The 15,355-nt window shown below is 35.1% G+C and overlaps 1 protein-coding gene across 1 annotated transcript in view; it reads right to left on the bottom strand.

The window, feature by feature from the left end:
• LOC146137814 (midasin-like) overlaps positions 1 to 14,662 on the bottom strand; it is a 93,391-nt gene extending 78,729 nt beyond the window's left edge. The window contains exons 1-22 of the mRNA XM_083394445.1: positions 14,535 to 14,662; positions 13,223 to 13,350; positions 12,982 to 13,089; positions 12,111 to 12,261; positions 11,383 to 11,555; positions 10,923 to 11,104; positions 10,345 to 10,443; positions 10,051 to 10,104; positions 9,881 to 9,976; positions 9,476 to 9,570; positions 8,650 to 8,862; positions 7,857 to 7,969; positions 6,857 to 7,037; positions 5,512 to 5,654; positions 4,730 to 4,851; positions 3,396 to 3,591; positions 2,665 to 2,725; positions 2,331 to 2,448; positions 1,656 to 1,827; positions 1,375 to 1,525; positions 824 to 948; positions 255 to 410 (exon numbers count right to left, since the gene is read on the bottom strand). Coding sequence (XP_083250571.1) covers positions 255 to 410; positions 824 to 948; positions 1,375 to 1,525; positions 1,656 to 1,827; positions 2,331 to 2,448; positions 2,665 to 2,725; positions 3,396 to 3,591; positions 4,730 to 4,851; positions 5,512 to 5,654; positions 6,857 to 7,037; positions 7,857 to 7,969; positions 8,650 to 8,862; positions 9,476 to 9,570; positions 9,881 to 9,976; positions 10,051 to 10,104; positions 10,345 to 10,443; positions 10,923 to 11,104; positions 11,383 to 11,555; positions 12,111 to 12,261; positions 12,982 to 13,089; positions 13,223 to 13,350; positions 14,535 to 14,633 — 2,936 coding nt within the window. The 5' untranslated portion in view covers positions 14,634 to 14,662. The remainder of the gene's footprint in view (positions 1 to 254; positions 411 to 823; positions 949 to 1,374; positions 1,526 to 1,655; positions 1,828 to 2,330; positions 2,449 to 2,664; positions 2,726 to 3,395; positions 3,592 to 4,729; positions 4,852 to 5,511; positions 5,655 to 6,856; positions 7,038 to 7,856; positions 7,970 to 8,649; positions 8,863 to 9,475; positions 9,571 to 9,880; positions 9,977 to 10,050; positions 10,105 to 10,344; positions 10,444 to 10,922; positions 11,105 to 11,382; positions 11,556 to 12,110; positions 12,262 to 12,981; positions 13,090 to 13,222; positions 13,351 to 14,534) is intronic.
• Positions 14,663 to 15,355: the final 693 nt, after the last annotated feature.

Genomic DNA, 15,355 nt, shown 5'->3' with positions numbered 1-15,355 from the left:
TTTGACTCAGGATTGTACTTCAACTGGGAAAAATAACTCCCGGAAACAATTTTCTTAATTTTACAAACGCAAATATGTAATTTGCACAACTTTGCGTTCACTTTAAGCAAAACAACACCTGAAATAGCAATAAAAATATCAAGTTTGCTGACCTGTAGATAGCTATTAATACATCTCGAGCGATTGAGCAACTATACTGTACACATTAGGCACTTATATAGTATTTATGCCGTTTATACGGACTTTATGCTTACTTTAGCTTCCCCCTTCCGACGATGTGCTTCACAATGAGTTCGATCACGAGCGGATGAGAGGAACGGTCGAGTGCGGTGAGAAAGGAGAGGCAGAATCCCTCGTAGAGCGCTTTACCGAGCGACATCGTCGTACTTTCGGCCACGTAACGCAACGCCCTGTAAGCCAAAGGAAGATTATCGGAAAACGGCAAAAAAAAACAGGGGAGGTTTACAGGGAGTACAAATAAATTGGGTCTCGTATTATTATCAGTTTTTTGTTTTTTTTGTCGTCAGACGAACTCCTATGGTCAAGACATGCTTTTCACTACCCGGTCAGACTGCATTTTGAGAATACGTTTTTTTCAAACCGCTATATTAATTTTTTTTAATAAAAACATATAAAAATAGGAGTAAAAATCCAATACATTGATGTTTTACAATAAAACAAGCTTTTTTTAAGGTTGAGCAATATTTTAAACAACAATCGATAAAAACGTTTATAAAGTTAGTAAAAAGTTAACAGTGTCACTTTATAGTGGTAAAATTGCGAAATATCGACTTAAACGACAGTTAAGGTTACAGACTCGAACCTGCACAAGGTCCGCAAGGAGTAGTGTGGTTTGTGGCCGCAACCGTCGACGAGTTTGTCCTCGGCCAGTTTTCGAACTTCCTGGTAAAAGCGAACGATTCCGTCGATCACAGAACTTCCGCCAATCTATGTTGGAAATAGAAATTTAAACTTTTTACTTATACATGGCGCGATTAAGAGACTTAACCATTCATAACAAATGTTTACACTGAAAGCAATATAGAATAAAAAAAAACAAGGGTGAAGACCAATTTGCTGAAAGAAATTGTTTTCTTTCCAGCACCGCGTTGTATCGTCTTATGTTACATTTACGATAAAAAACGTGTTTAAATTTAGGTTAAGATTTCACAATCGTGAGTGATAGTTCATCACATTTACAAGCATTTATAAAATACAAAACCTTACATAGCTTAAATAATATGCCAGTGGTGGCAATAATCCTAGGTGACAAGATAATGTTTAAATATTAGCATAAATCAGACATATTAGTACGCTAGTTTAATTTATGCCAAGGTCAGACATCAGTTAGTATCACAACCAAGAAAAACATACACTTCTCTGCTGAATGTAGTAGCCGACTATGATGGAGAGGTCGTTATATTGGGTTGGCTCGTCCACAAATATTTCTGTGAAGCGGTTTCTCACTCCGTCAGGCAGGTTTCGCTTTCCTACGTCAGTGGCAGGATTCATGGCGGCGAAGAGACTACAAAATAAGCATAGAAAGTCGCAATATAGCTTTTACCAATGTCGAGTTATCGGAAAACATGCAATATATATTTTTATTTTTTGCAGAACTAGGCCTAAACCTCAATCGCCTTGCCGCGATGTTTTACCGGAAGTCCTTGCTCCTGTGTACAGGCTTGGCGTCCCCGCGCTCCATGAGCATGATAGATCCCGACTCCGACTCCAGAACACTGCTGAGACACTCCAGGGTGTCCGGGGATGCGAGGTTGATCTCGTCCAAGAGGATCCAGTCTCCTCGCTTGATACACTCCGAGAGCTGACCTGGAATCACAATAGGTGTTAGTAGGCTGCGTTTTTGCGGGCCAGTAAATGTATACCGGACAATCACGCAGTTTTACTCCATAATGCGCACTTCAAAAATTATATTACTCTGTTTGCCCGCAACGTAAATTACGCGAGTTATTTTCTGTAACACCTATGTCGCAGCAATGTTTTTTTACCAAAATGTAACTGTTTTTTTGTTTTTTTACTTGTTGCACATTAGCCGTTCAGATCATCTGGCGATACTATATCATGGCTGATTTTACAAAAGGGGGGTATTTATTTATGAAGGGATGAGTTTTACAAAAAAAATACAAAATAATTTTGTTGTGCTATCAATAGCAAAAAATTAATTATCAAACTATTTGGGAACGTTATGCTCTTGATTAAGTGAATCCAATTTTAGAACTGTTTAAAAGGTTACACAGTTATCTTTTCTCTGAACACCAAATAATCCAAACCTTCTAAATGTTTCAGTACCAAACAAAACAACTTGTGAGTACCTTCTACGAAATTAAAAGCAATTGGAGAATCCGATTTTAACTTCAATTTAAGATCACGCAGCTGGTCCGAAAATTCTTTCCACAATTTTAAAAGATTTTCGTCCAACTCCACACTAGCCTGTAAAAATAAAAAGTTGTTAAATAAACAGATTGATTCCATTAGGTTTCTTACAACGTTGATATAAGCATAAATTTTTAGCAAAAACCAAAAGTATAAAAAATCACAAAAAGTGCCGTAACAATTTAAACAGATATATAGTTAACCTTCGTTGTGCTAAATACAAAAGATATTTTGTTTAATATAGGTTCGAAATTTTAATACCAAAAAGCTTACCTTTAGTTTTTTAACGGCCGCTTGAGTTGAATGATACATAAGTTGCCACAAATCGTTATATCTGCCGCAACAAATCATTATTATTAGTCAACCAAATTTTGATTGACTACACCAGGGGTGTCCAACATGAGGTACGCGTGTCCCAAGAAAAAATGGCACGCAAGGCCCCAAAAAACACAACCAATTGTCAAAAAAGCTAAGTTTGTTATACAGAAAATTATCATTGTTTATTCACAATACAAAACAATCCCAGCAATTACGACAACAAACCATTACTTCTGATATTATAACACTATACTGTTTTCATTATTTGAACAAAAGCGCATTTAATATTAGAAACAAAATAATTGCAACTTTGGCACGGGAAGAAGTTATAAGATAAAAATTGGCACGTCGGCTTGTTTGAGTTGGACACCCCTGGACTACACCATTAACAAAATTATAGGGCCTGTAAAAAAAACATTTCAAATACAAAAATACGACATAATTTTTTTTAAAGGCCAGGGAATTTTGGAAAAGACCTTCGATCAATTTAGTAATAGTTCAACGTCAAGGTTTCGTATAGTTTAAATTCTAGCTGTAGGTATTTATATATTCAATTTTAGGTGCTTTTTTTTCAGTTTACATTTCGTTTTGGATAAGCAACATCAACATAAATAAATCGAAATGGAGAAGTTCACTCTATTTTATTATATCATCGCACCAATAAGAACAGCGGCGCGTTTTATTACCTTTTGTGACCAAGGCAGTTTTGCACGTGGGAGAGGAACTTGCGGTTCTGTTGCCGTGAAAAGGTGCACATAAAGAGGTCGCAGAAGGCTTCCTTGACGGGAAGAACAAAGTGTCGCATCTGGGCTGGCTTGTAGCCTCCAAGCAGGTCGGAAGAGCTCGACTGCTGCGACATGTTGACCACGTGGAGCTTGCGACCTACCAGAAAGCCACGTAGAACATTTACATAGGAGCGTATGCCCAGGCTAGTATTGGGAATCCTTGTCGGCCAGACGATGTCGCCAATAACACTAACTTGGCAATCCGTTGTTTTAAGAATACGAAGACGATAACGTAGGCCAGTGCGACTTTCGAAGTGCATTATCTAAGTCAGTGGTCGACAAACTGTGGGGCACAGAGCCATTTTTAGTGGGCCGCGAGTTACCTTTTAATAGTTTGGTGTTATCATGTAGTTGTTGGCTGCGGGTACATTTCGTACATTCGTTGTACTTTATTTTAAAAGTATGTGTGGCATATAATTTTTAAATTGGCTCAGCTTAGAAAGGCCCATGTGCCAAATGTGGCCTGAGAGCCTGTCAAACTATATTTTGCCAACTTTAACTTCTTTTACATTATGAAATGGCAATGTTTGGGCATCAAGCCGCAGTGAAATATTTCACCCTAAAACCAAATATCCTGAATCCACCAATGTTTTCGTAGTGGCTTTACGTAGTGGGCCTTTAATAGCTCTAAAAAGAGTACGTTGGGCCGCAACAAAACAGTTTGCCGACCACTTATCTAAGTTAATAATATGCACAATTGTATAGAACTTTCCATTTTGCGTTTATAGGTGTTATTAGTTGGCCAAATCGAGAAATTTACTATAGGCAGGGCTGCTGGGTCCAACCCGAGTACGACTCGGCTAATTAGTTGATTCTGTCGATGGACTCTATTTTTAACCAATTTACGAAGCTAAAATAAGGTTGGTATATTCTACAGCAATCCAATCAAAGAGGACACCAACAACATAACTGAGTTTTAAGCCAAGTACTCGGTTTTATTTCATTCGTTATGATCCCAGCAGGTAAAACAGCAGAATTCATAATTAACAAGCATTTATAATTAACATTTTAGGTAAAGCAGCACAATACAGAAAATGATACGTTTTTCCTTCAGTTTGCTTTAACTCTGTTGTTGGCCAATACTAATACCAGTCAGATTGCCCCGTGATATTAAGAGTATTGATAGTTTGTATTTTACAGTAATCACGACAAGTATTTGCGACTTTAATTATACGCTTCTTTGTGGTAACATAAAGTCCTAAAAGAAAAAATCAAATGCAAAACATTTGTTCGACCTGTTTCTTGCGCCAAGTACTGCAATGCCGATGTTTTGCCGACTCCGGTTTCTCCGACAAGCAGAATCGGTTCGTTGGACTCCACGCAGCACGCCACACGCTCAAGCAAAACACACGAATGCCTGACACAAACATAATTGTGTAAGTGATTTACCACGAACTCAAAAGTTAATAAACTTTGGAGCATAATGGTTGGAGGTTGTAGCAAGACGTAGTAAGAAAATAAAAGCCCATACAGAAGTCAACATCAGATATTGAAATATAATAAAAAGTAACATGAAACGTTCAGAATGATAGCTATTTCTGTATGGGGGTTGATTGTCTTAAAACGTTTTACAACAGTTAAGGTCTTGACATATTTATTTTTGTCAAGGCGCCGACTTCAAAAATTTTAACACAACGTCCGAAGCGATTTTTCTACAAAATAGCTTTTATTAGTGATGTCTGTCGCGATTAGGTGACATCACAAGTAACAGGGTAAATTATTCAAGCTAACAATAAACAGCTAGAAAGCAATTTTACAAACAACACGTTGTAGCCCACTACTCGATAGGTTACAACTTGAGCTAGTTTAAAAACGCCTAAAAAATACCTGCCTGATTTCCCGAATTTTAAACCGTACCTAATAAAATGTTAAACAACAAAACAAAACACAAGTTTTGGGGACAAGGTCAAAAGGTGGTTGCTTTATAGGTTTCAACAGTATTAAAAGTTTTGAAAGGAACGGAGGCAATTTAGGGAGTTAAGCGCTTTAAGGGCTCTTTTACCATCAGTCCGAATACCTGGTTTCTGCGAAGGGTTGTTTGCGTTCACAATAGCTCGACAGCTTTTCTGACAGCATTCTCGGCAGAGAGGCTCGTCCTACATTGAACAGTGACGCTTCGACGTCGACTTGAGGCTTGTACGAGTTACAGTAGTAATCGGCCTGGAGATAATAGATGGTTGAATGTGGAAGAAAATAGACAGTTAGCTGCTTTACCAAACTTGATTCTTGTACCAAGTAAAATGGAAGCACTACAGTATTTACAGAGCGGTTCAGCGAGCTATGAATGAACTGGTTACATGGGACATAATCACTAATATCTGATCGAAGTATACATTTCTCAGCTAATGCCGGATTTATAAAACCTAATATCACAATAGCCAATCCGAAAGCTGGTTGCACGACTTACAAAAATCTGTCAACCGAGCAGTGTATTCCTTGCAACAAACGAACGTGAGTAATAAAAAAAAACTAACGATATATGATATTTAAGCTCTAAAATCAACAGGCAGCCTTGGTTTCCACTAAGCCTATATAGCTCAGCCGAAAAAATAACGGTTTCAATATGACTAAAGTCATGAGCAAGCGAATCTCACCGAGGGCTAGTTTTATCTGGGTTCTCCTTCATTGCTTTGAAATCACGTATTTTTAACCGGACTAAATTTTGTTAGACCAGGGATGAGCGATTATGTTCGACAGAGGGCTTCATGAAATATCAAAATTCTGGGAGGTTAGTGGCTAAAAGCTAAAAAGTGTTTAAAGTACAAATTTAAAAAGCGTGATTTTAAATGAAAAGCTGCAAATGCCATAATTTTGACAAACTAGTGTAAGTTGGGAAACGTGAGTGTTGTGTTTTTAACCTTTGTTTTCCTTGCAGAGTCCAAGTAAGCCATTGGTTTAATTCGAAAACGAATAACACAAGAAGGGCAAGGGCATTTATAGGCGAGCAGTCGCGTAATTTACATTGCGATACAATTAACGCACAACACAATAAATGGTTAGAAACACGTGACTACAGAGCAAGCGGTTCAGGGACCGCGGGCAACCTCTTGCAGAAGAACCGTATGAACACTTCATGACAGTAAGTTTGTCTTTCAAGTATATTTTATTTATTAAAATACTCCTTTGAAATTGTTTTGCTAAAAAAAGTTTTATGAAAAATAAGCCCAGGTCTGGGTTAGACCTTTAAATGTTCTTAAACTTGATAAGAATTACAAAAAGGTAGGAACTCCAAAAAAGTGTATTTTCAACTGTACCTTCGACGGTTTATTAGCTCGAATTAGACAGACATGACTTAGCTTTACTTAATTGGAAACCAGATTAATTAAAGAATTGCAAAAACTTGTTGTATTTTTGAACTGTACCTTATCGGACGAGATGCTTAGTTCGGAACAGATCAGCTCGGCCATAGCGACCCGGGCGCCTGGTTTGGCCGCGGATGCCACGAAACAGTCGATCCCAGCCAGTGCGACCAACGACCCGATGTCCTTGTCGCCGTGCAGTATCACGTGATGAGAAACGCGCCGGCACCACTTGAGCAGGTCTCTGTTAAAAGGTCAAAGCAAAATCACAAAGGTTGTAAAAAAAGATCCAAAACAACTTTATTTAACAAGAGCGGAATACTATATAGTTACGCAAGTAGCATCTCTGTTGAAAGGTTAAGAAAAACGCTTGCGCTTGTTTTGTTTTTTCGTGGGAAGGTTTGATATTGCGATAGCGATACCCGATATTTTGGAGAAAAATTATCGCGAACTGATCTGATACCCGATAACTTTATTACTTTCCTCAAATAAGCAAAGTAGATGATATTAAATCGATAAAAAGCTTTCTAAAGTTATTAAATAGGCCAAAATTGTATTACACTCCCGCTGGTAACCTATGTTATTCCTATTTGTTAATTTTTTTTCTATATAAGGAAAAAGTCGCTCTATTAAATCACAAATAGTAGCTGGAAAAGCTGGAACGGATCGTCAACGATACCGGCCAAGTACTAAACCAGTATTACGACTTGGCATTGCGTATAAGCCAACATATGATATTATCGGACATCCCTAGTAACATGGTAATAACAGGTTCAACGTTAAAAGCGTTTCTTTGTGGAAAATATTGATTTTACTTACAATGACACCTACTTCTTTAAGCGGTTTTACACTATTTTTTTCTCAAAAGGTTTAATTTTAAACTTTAGCAGGGAAGCATAATAACTTTAGCGTATTTTTGACAGTATTAGTATATCGGAAATGGCTAGAATATACTATATTGAATATTAAAAATGAACATGTTACAAACAAAAGAAAAAAAAAAAAAAAAAAAAAATAGTGCAAAACAGTGTATAAAGCACAGCTGGTGTAATAACGTTTTTACCTCATAGAAGGTTTTCTTTGCGTTGATGACGTCGTCATTTCTTGTAGGTCTTGGTAAACCTTTAACAACCTTCTGGTCACGTTTTTCAGGTTGGGAAAGTCAGCAAGTACAATCTACAGAATTAAAGTAAAACAATTTAAAATAACAAATGATCGACACGAACAATTAAGAACGCTGGGCCAGGTTTTTCAAGCATATATGCAACAAAGCAAATTACCTAAGTATAACAATTAAAAATCGGTTTTAATTTGAACAAATAAACTGAGGTTTGGAACCATGTCAGTGTAAAACTAAAACTTCCAACATGTATAACAGAAAGTGTAACGTACGGCAATCACATAAGATTCGCATCAGAATAGGTAGGACATTAATATTGGCTCAGAGTCAAATCAGATACCAGGTCGCAGTATCAGTACTTGATTACCATAAAGAAACAGGTGCTGTATACCCAAGCTTTGCATATGCTACTGGTGCAACGTATAGATATTTAACTAGGAAGGTATTTTGTTATCAATAACAATATTAAAATGAACAGCAATTTGATCTAAATTGATAAGCTGTCTTTACCTGTTGAGTTTATTTGATTTTATAATATAAACGTGGCTGCGTACATCCGTATATATTATGCCAAAAATACTTATGAACTGCAAACGAAATGAACTACAAACGATTGGGCTTTTTTATTTCTGTCATAACTTAATTATGCAACTTAAATCTTGGGCAATTTTAGTCCGTTATGCGTTTAACATAGTTCTGTCAAAAACTTCACTTTAAATAAACGTTTATTTTAAACCTGTTCAACGTCTTCCCGGGGAAGGGCCTGAATATTTAGTACTGTGGCGTGCTTGCAAATCATGTCGACCCCGACGCTCCTGGCGCCAGCGCCGGACGCACCAAGGCGCCGCGTCATGAAGAGGCGGAACTGGCTCGAGACTGCGGTCGACTGGGCGGATCTGCCGGGCACGTTGAGGTGACGGGACTCGATGAGAGGCAAGAGAAGCGAGATCTGCAGTAAAAGAGAAAAGGGCATCTACGTCACAATGGTAATGTTTTGGTTCGAATTTGGGCAGGCCTTTGTCGAAGATGACTATCTCTTGAGACACTAACGTCTTTATTGAAGTGTGTTTTGCAGATGTGGCAAGTGTACTCCACAATGCAGTTTGACTTATATATTTTAAAATATTACACCTTTCACATGACAAGATTTCAGAATACCCACTTAAGGAAGTTCACTTGTACAGATATTATACTTTAAAATAAATATATATCATAAGTTTAATGGTGAAAATAACGGCCCAAATAGACGTAAAAAGCCGTTATTTATATATATATATAGTGTTTCCAAAATACCGTATATAGTGTTCCAAAATATACATCATTTTTTAATAAAGTCATTTTTATAACCAAGAAAGTATACACGAATTTATATTCTACAAAAATGTTGGCATAGTTTAACTTACATGCTTTATTGAACATACAAGTTTGATAAAAAAAAATTCATGAATTTTATTTTGTAAAAGTTGCCTAATTCGGAAACGTATATATTTTTTTCTTCAGAAAGATTACAATTATTTATCTGTATTACACATTCATTAATACTAGGATTCAAAGTTACTTACAATATCCATTGGAGCGCGATCAATATCCTCTAATAAAACCCAATAACCTTTCACACAAGCTTCCACAAGCAGACCCGGTTGCCAAACAAATTCACCTTGACAAATAAATGACCGAAGTTTAGAACAAAAATTTCCAAATTCGCTTTAATACTAATAAAAAAAAAAGTTTGCGTGTCATGTTTCTAATGGCAAACTATATGTATAAAATAAAAAGATATCTCGCCCTTATACGTAGATGATGGCAATTGCATCAAATCGGAGCAAATATTCTTTCGGCTCTATCTTGATAAAAGTCAGACAATTACAATAGAAATATATTTCGCCACAAAATAAGGCATCATCAGTCGCTAGAAAAATCTGAATCATCATCAGTCTCATGTTTCTAAATCTTCACACCTATTTTACCTGGTACAGCTGTGCAGGTGTAGGCACCAGTTAAAGTTTTGCTGTCCGTGTCGTCGCTGAGTTGAATCTTTGAAAGTTGAGGAGGATTGAAGCGGCCTGTTAAAGAGAGTGTGAGAGCAACTAGTTATTTTATTACATATTTCTTAAAAAACAACTTAAATAAATCAAACCTGTGGCTGTTCCAAGGTAATCCACCAATGCAGTTTTTCCACAACCAACAGGACCTGGGCAATAAATAATGATGTACTAACTATTATGTTTTGTTCATGATTAAATACAATAACTTAAATGTGAAAAACATATTTTTTTATTGAATGTTTTAGGTTTATTATTTTTTAATGTATCAACAGTTGTTGACCGACGCAATTAGTAAAAAGTACATAACCAGTAGAGGTATTTAATATTATTGTTTAGTTGGTAGTAAAGGAAAATTGTTTGATTTCGACTAAAAACAATTGACATACCTTGCAACAAAACAGCTTGACTTTCTGCAATTGCGAGGGCTAAGTCTTTGAGGACAGATTTACAAGAACTGGTCATCACTAATTGGTTAGCGACTGAATCTGTTTCCAAAAAAAATTATATCATAAATTCACAAATATTATGTTCCAGCTCTTAAGTGCACATGTGTGTCCTTGGTATATTTAATAACATGACATTAATATGCCGCACTATTAGTGATGTAGTTTTACGGTAGCACATGGCTGGTAAACCTACTTAATACAGGGGGCTGAATGCATCGTACAACATTTTTACTACTGGCTAAATCTGCCACATGGTCACGTTAGGTCACAATCACTAATATAGCAAGTGTTAAATGTGCAACAATTTTCAAGTAAGGTTTTATAATAATGTTAAATGGTGAATATTGGATACAATTTGCCTATAATGATGATTGAAGGGAATGTTTGCACAAAAACATTTTTTTATTTTTAAATGCTGTGTTTTAGAATCCCTGTTCTTTACAATAACAAGAGAATGTACAAAAAGAACCTAGGAAAAAAATATGATATATACATATATATATATATGGGTTAGATACCAGATTTTAAGGTGACGTCCATTCTTTGAAGCAGAATACCACACACAGGTGCAGCATACGACGTCAAATCACTTGAGACAAAAGCATGGTTGGTGTGAGTCAAGATCTTTTCTTGTGTTGAAACAGCGAGTCTGGGATAGTCTTTAAACTCACCAGAGTGCATGACAGGATGACAAGATAACCTGTAATATATTTAGTAGTAAGTTACTTATACTGGTTAAGGTTTGGCTATTATATTATAGGTATAATTTAAAAGAAACGATGACAGATAAATAGCAAAACTATTGTCGAAATTAGAAAACAAAACAACAAAAACTTTACAAAATGTGTAACATTGCATCAATTTAAATAGATTGAAAGACTTAGTCAAAGGCTAGTCAACATATTTATATGCACTTTGACAATAAAATTTTACTTTTGGTCCTACAACTTTAAAACCTTATCTTTGTCTAAAACCTACTGTAGCAGTCTTTCTTCTTCTGATTCTTGGTTGAAATAATCGATATGCCCTGTCCATCTAAAGAGAATCTTGCGAAGAAAAATTTGGTCTCTTGCATCTCGACAAATCTGATTTTCATAGCACTCCAGCAAATCAGACCATGGCCACCTCATGTCAAGTAATCTTGGGTAGCGCTACAAATTAAGGTACCAACCGCATATTTTAGTTAACCTTGAGGTACCAACCGCATATTTTAGTTTTAACAAAATATGAAAAAGAAACCAAACTACATTAAAAGACAATTAGTACAAGTCATAATTTTAGCAAGATACTTGATCCTTTGTCATAGTTTGCCTTTATTAGTATTTTGCCAATTATGATGTCAATATTTTGCAATGAGAAGCGTTTTCTTTAGATTTATCCATTTTTAACTAAAAGCGCTGTTTGAACAATGTTTTTGTCAACACCAAATACATGTACATAAATTATGGTCCATACTTGCTAGCACAATTACTCAATTTGTCTGAAAGGCAGCAAAATGGTGAGGCAATGCTTAAGAAGTCCCCCAATTAAACTTAAAAATAGCAAATATTACAAATGACACCTAAATAGCAATACTACAAATGGTGTCTATCACCAACCTAAACTCAATGCACGGACAAAATATTATCATTATCAAGCATATATGTGGTATATACTTGTAGAGCTTAACTCTACAATATTTACCAGTCATTTTTGTAAAGATTTACCGTGACAAGAAGGTAAGTTGCCTCCAAAACATCACTGAAATGTTGGAGCGGTTCGCTTTTCTTCTTTTTGGATAACTTGGTAGTTAGGTTTTTTACAAACGCAATTCGTTTGAAAGGTGGCCCATAGGTGTTCAAATAGTACATGCAGAAACTAAAACAGACAAAAAATGATGAAATATTTCTTTTTAACATAAACATGTATTTTTTATAACACAATTGGGCAAAAACATCTTTTATAGTTTCCTTATAATAGTACAAATTGTGATTCTCAAGTTCTAGGTATACAAAAACTGGGATGCTGCTGGATAGCGACTGTAGAGGCGTGGACCATTAATATAGCGACATCACGATTAACGATAAATTTAAAACAATGAGCGACTGTCAATAGGAACGATTTCACTGGCCAGTCAGAATGAAATATGTTCACAAGGTTGCATACTTATGTTTTAATTGCTGGTGTTTCGTGTTTGTGTATTCGCTTTGTGATATAAGCTCACTAAGGCAAATATCCTGATTGGTCGTTACACTGTAAACTGAAAAGGTGATAAAATCAATCTTCGCTAGGGTTAGGGTGAGCACTTGCAACGCAGTGTTTGATGTAGGTGTGCCTGGATAGTTTTTTGTTGTTGAATTTAATAAAAGATTTTGGCTAAAATTGTTAGGTGAACAATAGGAAAAGTATAGTGTTGTCGCTGTTTTAATAAATCACTATCTAAGGTCGACTTTTTAACAGTCGCTAAATTCAACGCCCATGCCACAAAAACTCTATTTAAGTTTTGTTTATAAACATGGAAATTCGTTAACCACTAAAAGATGACGGAGTTATTTTACTTCCAGGAGAGCATTAAACACTTGAAATAACATTGCTTACTCATCAATATTAGGCAGCGATTGAGTACAAGCCCATGCAAGTATAACACAAATCCTTTCATGAACTTTAATAGAGGAAAGTGATTCCCCTTTGATTTTTCTGGTGCACCTAAATAGGAAAACATTTGTGGTTTATTGGGTGTTTTAAATAAATACTATAAAATGTTAAAAGCTTTGTTAAAAATAGACACAAATAATAGACAGAAATTAAAAAGGAATAAAAATATGTAAAATGTTAATACCGAAACATCAAGTCAGCAGCAATCGGACCCAACGATTTTAGAATATTTCTAAAACATGTTGTGCTTGGCTTTAACATGGCAGCAGATATTGTTGAGAGAAGTTCACTTCGATCTGCTGACGACCATATCTATACAATCAAACAAAAAAAATTTAACAATAAATATTTGCTTAAATTAAACAGAATTTGTATGCTTTTTAATTGTATATAATGTACAACACTTAAACTTTTAAAGTTGTGCGAAATTTTTTGGCTATATGATTGCCCAGGTACAATAATGTCATTGCTAAATTTGCATAATTATAAGAAATAGTACTGAAAAATGTAGATGTAGAAATAAATAAGCATTTCATCATTTTGTAGTGGTCGGCAAACTTCTTTGCCACAGCCTAAAAACACTCTTTGAAGTTTATAAGGCACACTTTTGAGTTATTTAAGGCACACTATTTGGAACCACTAAGATGCATAAGTGAATCCAGGATATTTTTTTGAATGATGCCACTAAGTTACATCATAAAACAATTATTCTTAATAACATTTGTTGTTCATAAAACAACAAAATCAGTTTATTTGTTTCAGGAAATTGAAGTATAGCCTAAAATAATGGCATTTATAGTCTAATTTAATAGAAGTTAAAATTGTATTAGTCACATGTCATAACATGTCATAGTAGGCGCCTTAGGTTTTAATAGATTGAATTTGAAGTGCTAAAAGTTTGTCGGCAGTGTGAAAATCTTTTTTATTTATAAACATTAAACTTGAGTGAAGTATAGTTGTGAAGGGCTATTGCCTGGTGCCCGGTGATCCAACAAGGAGCAAAAATCAAAAATTATTATCCATACCGGCTTAAAATACAGTACAAAGAATATACACTTTATCTAACTACCCACAAATTATAACTCAAATTACAAAAATTAGCATGTGACCCACTAAAATTGTTAATCAGTCACAGTATTTTTAGCGCATTGTCATTTTGGTAATTTCACAACTCTATTTCTAGTATAATACATTTTTAATTAGTATAATACATTATATATGTGTTATTTATCATTATGTGCGTAATTGTGTTTTATGTCAATTCCTCACAAATTCCAATACCCAAAATATAACTATAAGTAGGGTCAGTGTCTCTACAAAACTACTAGCTTACAGTTTTAAATAGTAATTAATTTACACATGCAAATTTTAGAAGTAAAGTAATTTCAGTCGGGAAATTTTATCAGTTTATTTTATTACAGCCCTGTAAATTTTTCCTGAATAAAATCCCCCCTCCACCTGCATCCAAAATGTTTCCAATCTGGTATACTACAAACCTGCTTAGCCAAATATTTCTGCAGGTGTTTCTTAGGAACATCATCACATTTGAGTAAATATTCCAAAGCCGAGTGGGCATCAGCATAAAAGTGTTCCATGATTTTATATCTAATCCATCAAATTAACACTATACAAATAAATATAAAAACAATGATCATCCCAACGAGGATGTGTCAAAAAATAGGGAAAAGCAGTTTATTTTTTTGATGGACTGTTTTGTAAAAAAAAAAAACTACCCTTGACTAAGGTCACATAAAAGCTTACACACGAACCATAGTAGTTATAAACGCGTTGCTACAAACCTACATAGCAGACTTGGACAAATAGATTTATTTCAGTTTTTTTAAATTAGATTAAAATTAAAATTTCAGCATTTTAGTTTTTCCAAATTAGATTAGAATTAGAATTAGATCGTTTTGAGTTTTTTTCAAATAAGATTAGAATTGGAATTACCGAATTCCTAAAAAATCAAATTTCAACTAGAATTTGAACTAGAATAACATTTAGTTTTTACAACCAATTTAATTTAATCACAATTTATTCTTATAAGATAGTGAATGGTAAATATGTGTTTGCTAATTTGTATGCCTTTTTATGCTTTTTAGCCTGTAAAAATTACGGCGTTCTTTCACTTATGTACGTGAAAAGTTATGCAAAAAACAAAACAAAATAATACCGCATACCACAACGCATATTGTTTTTGGGTGAGGGTGGGTCAAGTAATATTATGTTTATTATTAATAATAACTTAACCCACTCTCAACCAAACGCTAACCCGCACCCTAACCCAAACAATATTCGTTGTGGTATGCGGCATTTG

The sequence above is a fragment of the Ascidiella aspersa genome, chromosome 7 (genome assembly GCF_963924565.1).
Source record: "Ascidiella aspersa chromosome 7, kaAscAspe10.2, whole genome shotgun sequence".
Lineage (NCBI taxonomy): Eukaryota > Metazoa > Chordata > Ascidiacea > Phlebobranchia > Ascidiidae > Ascidiella > Ascidiella aspersa.
This window is presented reverse-complemented; position numbering and strand designations above follow the sequence as displayed.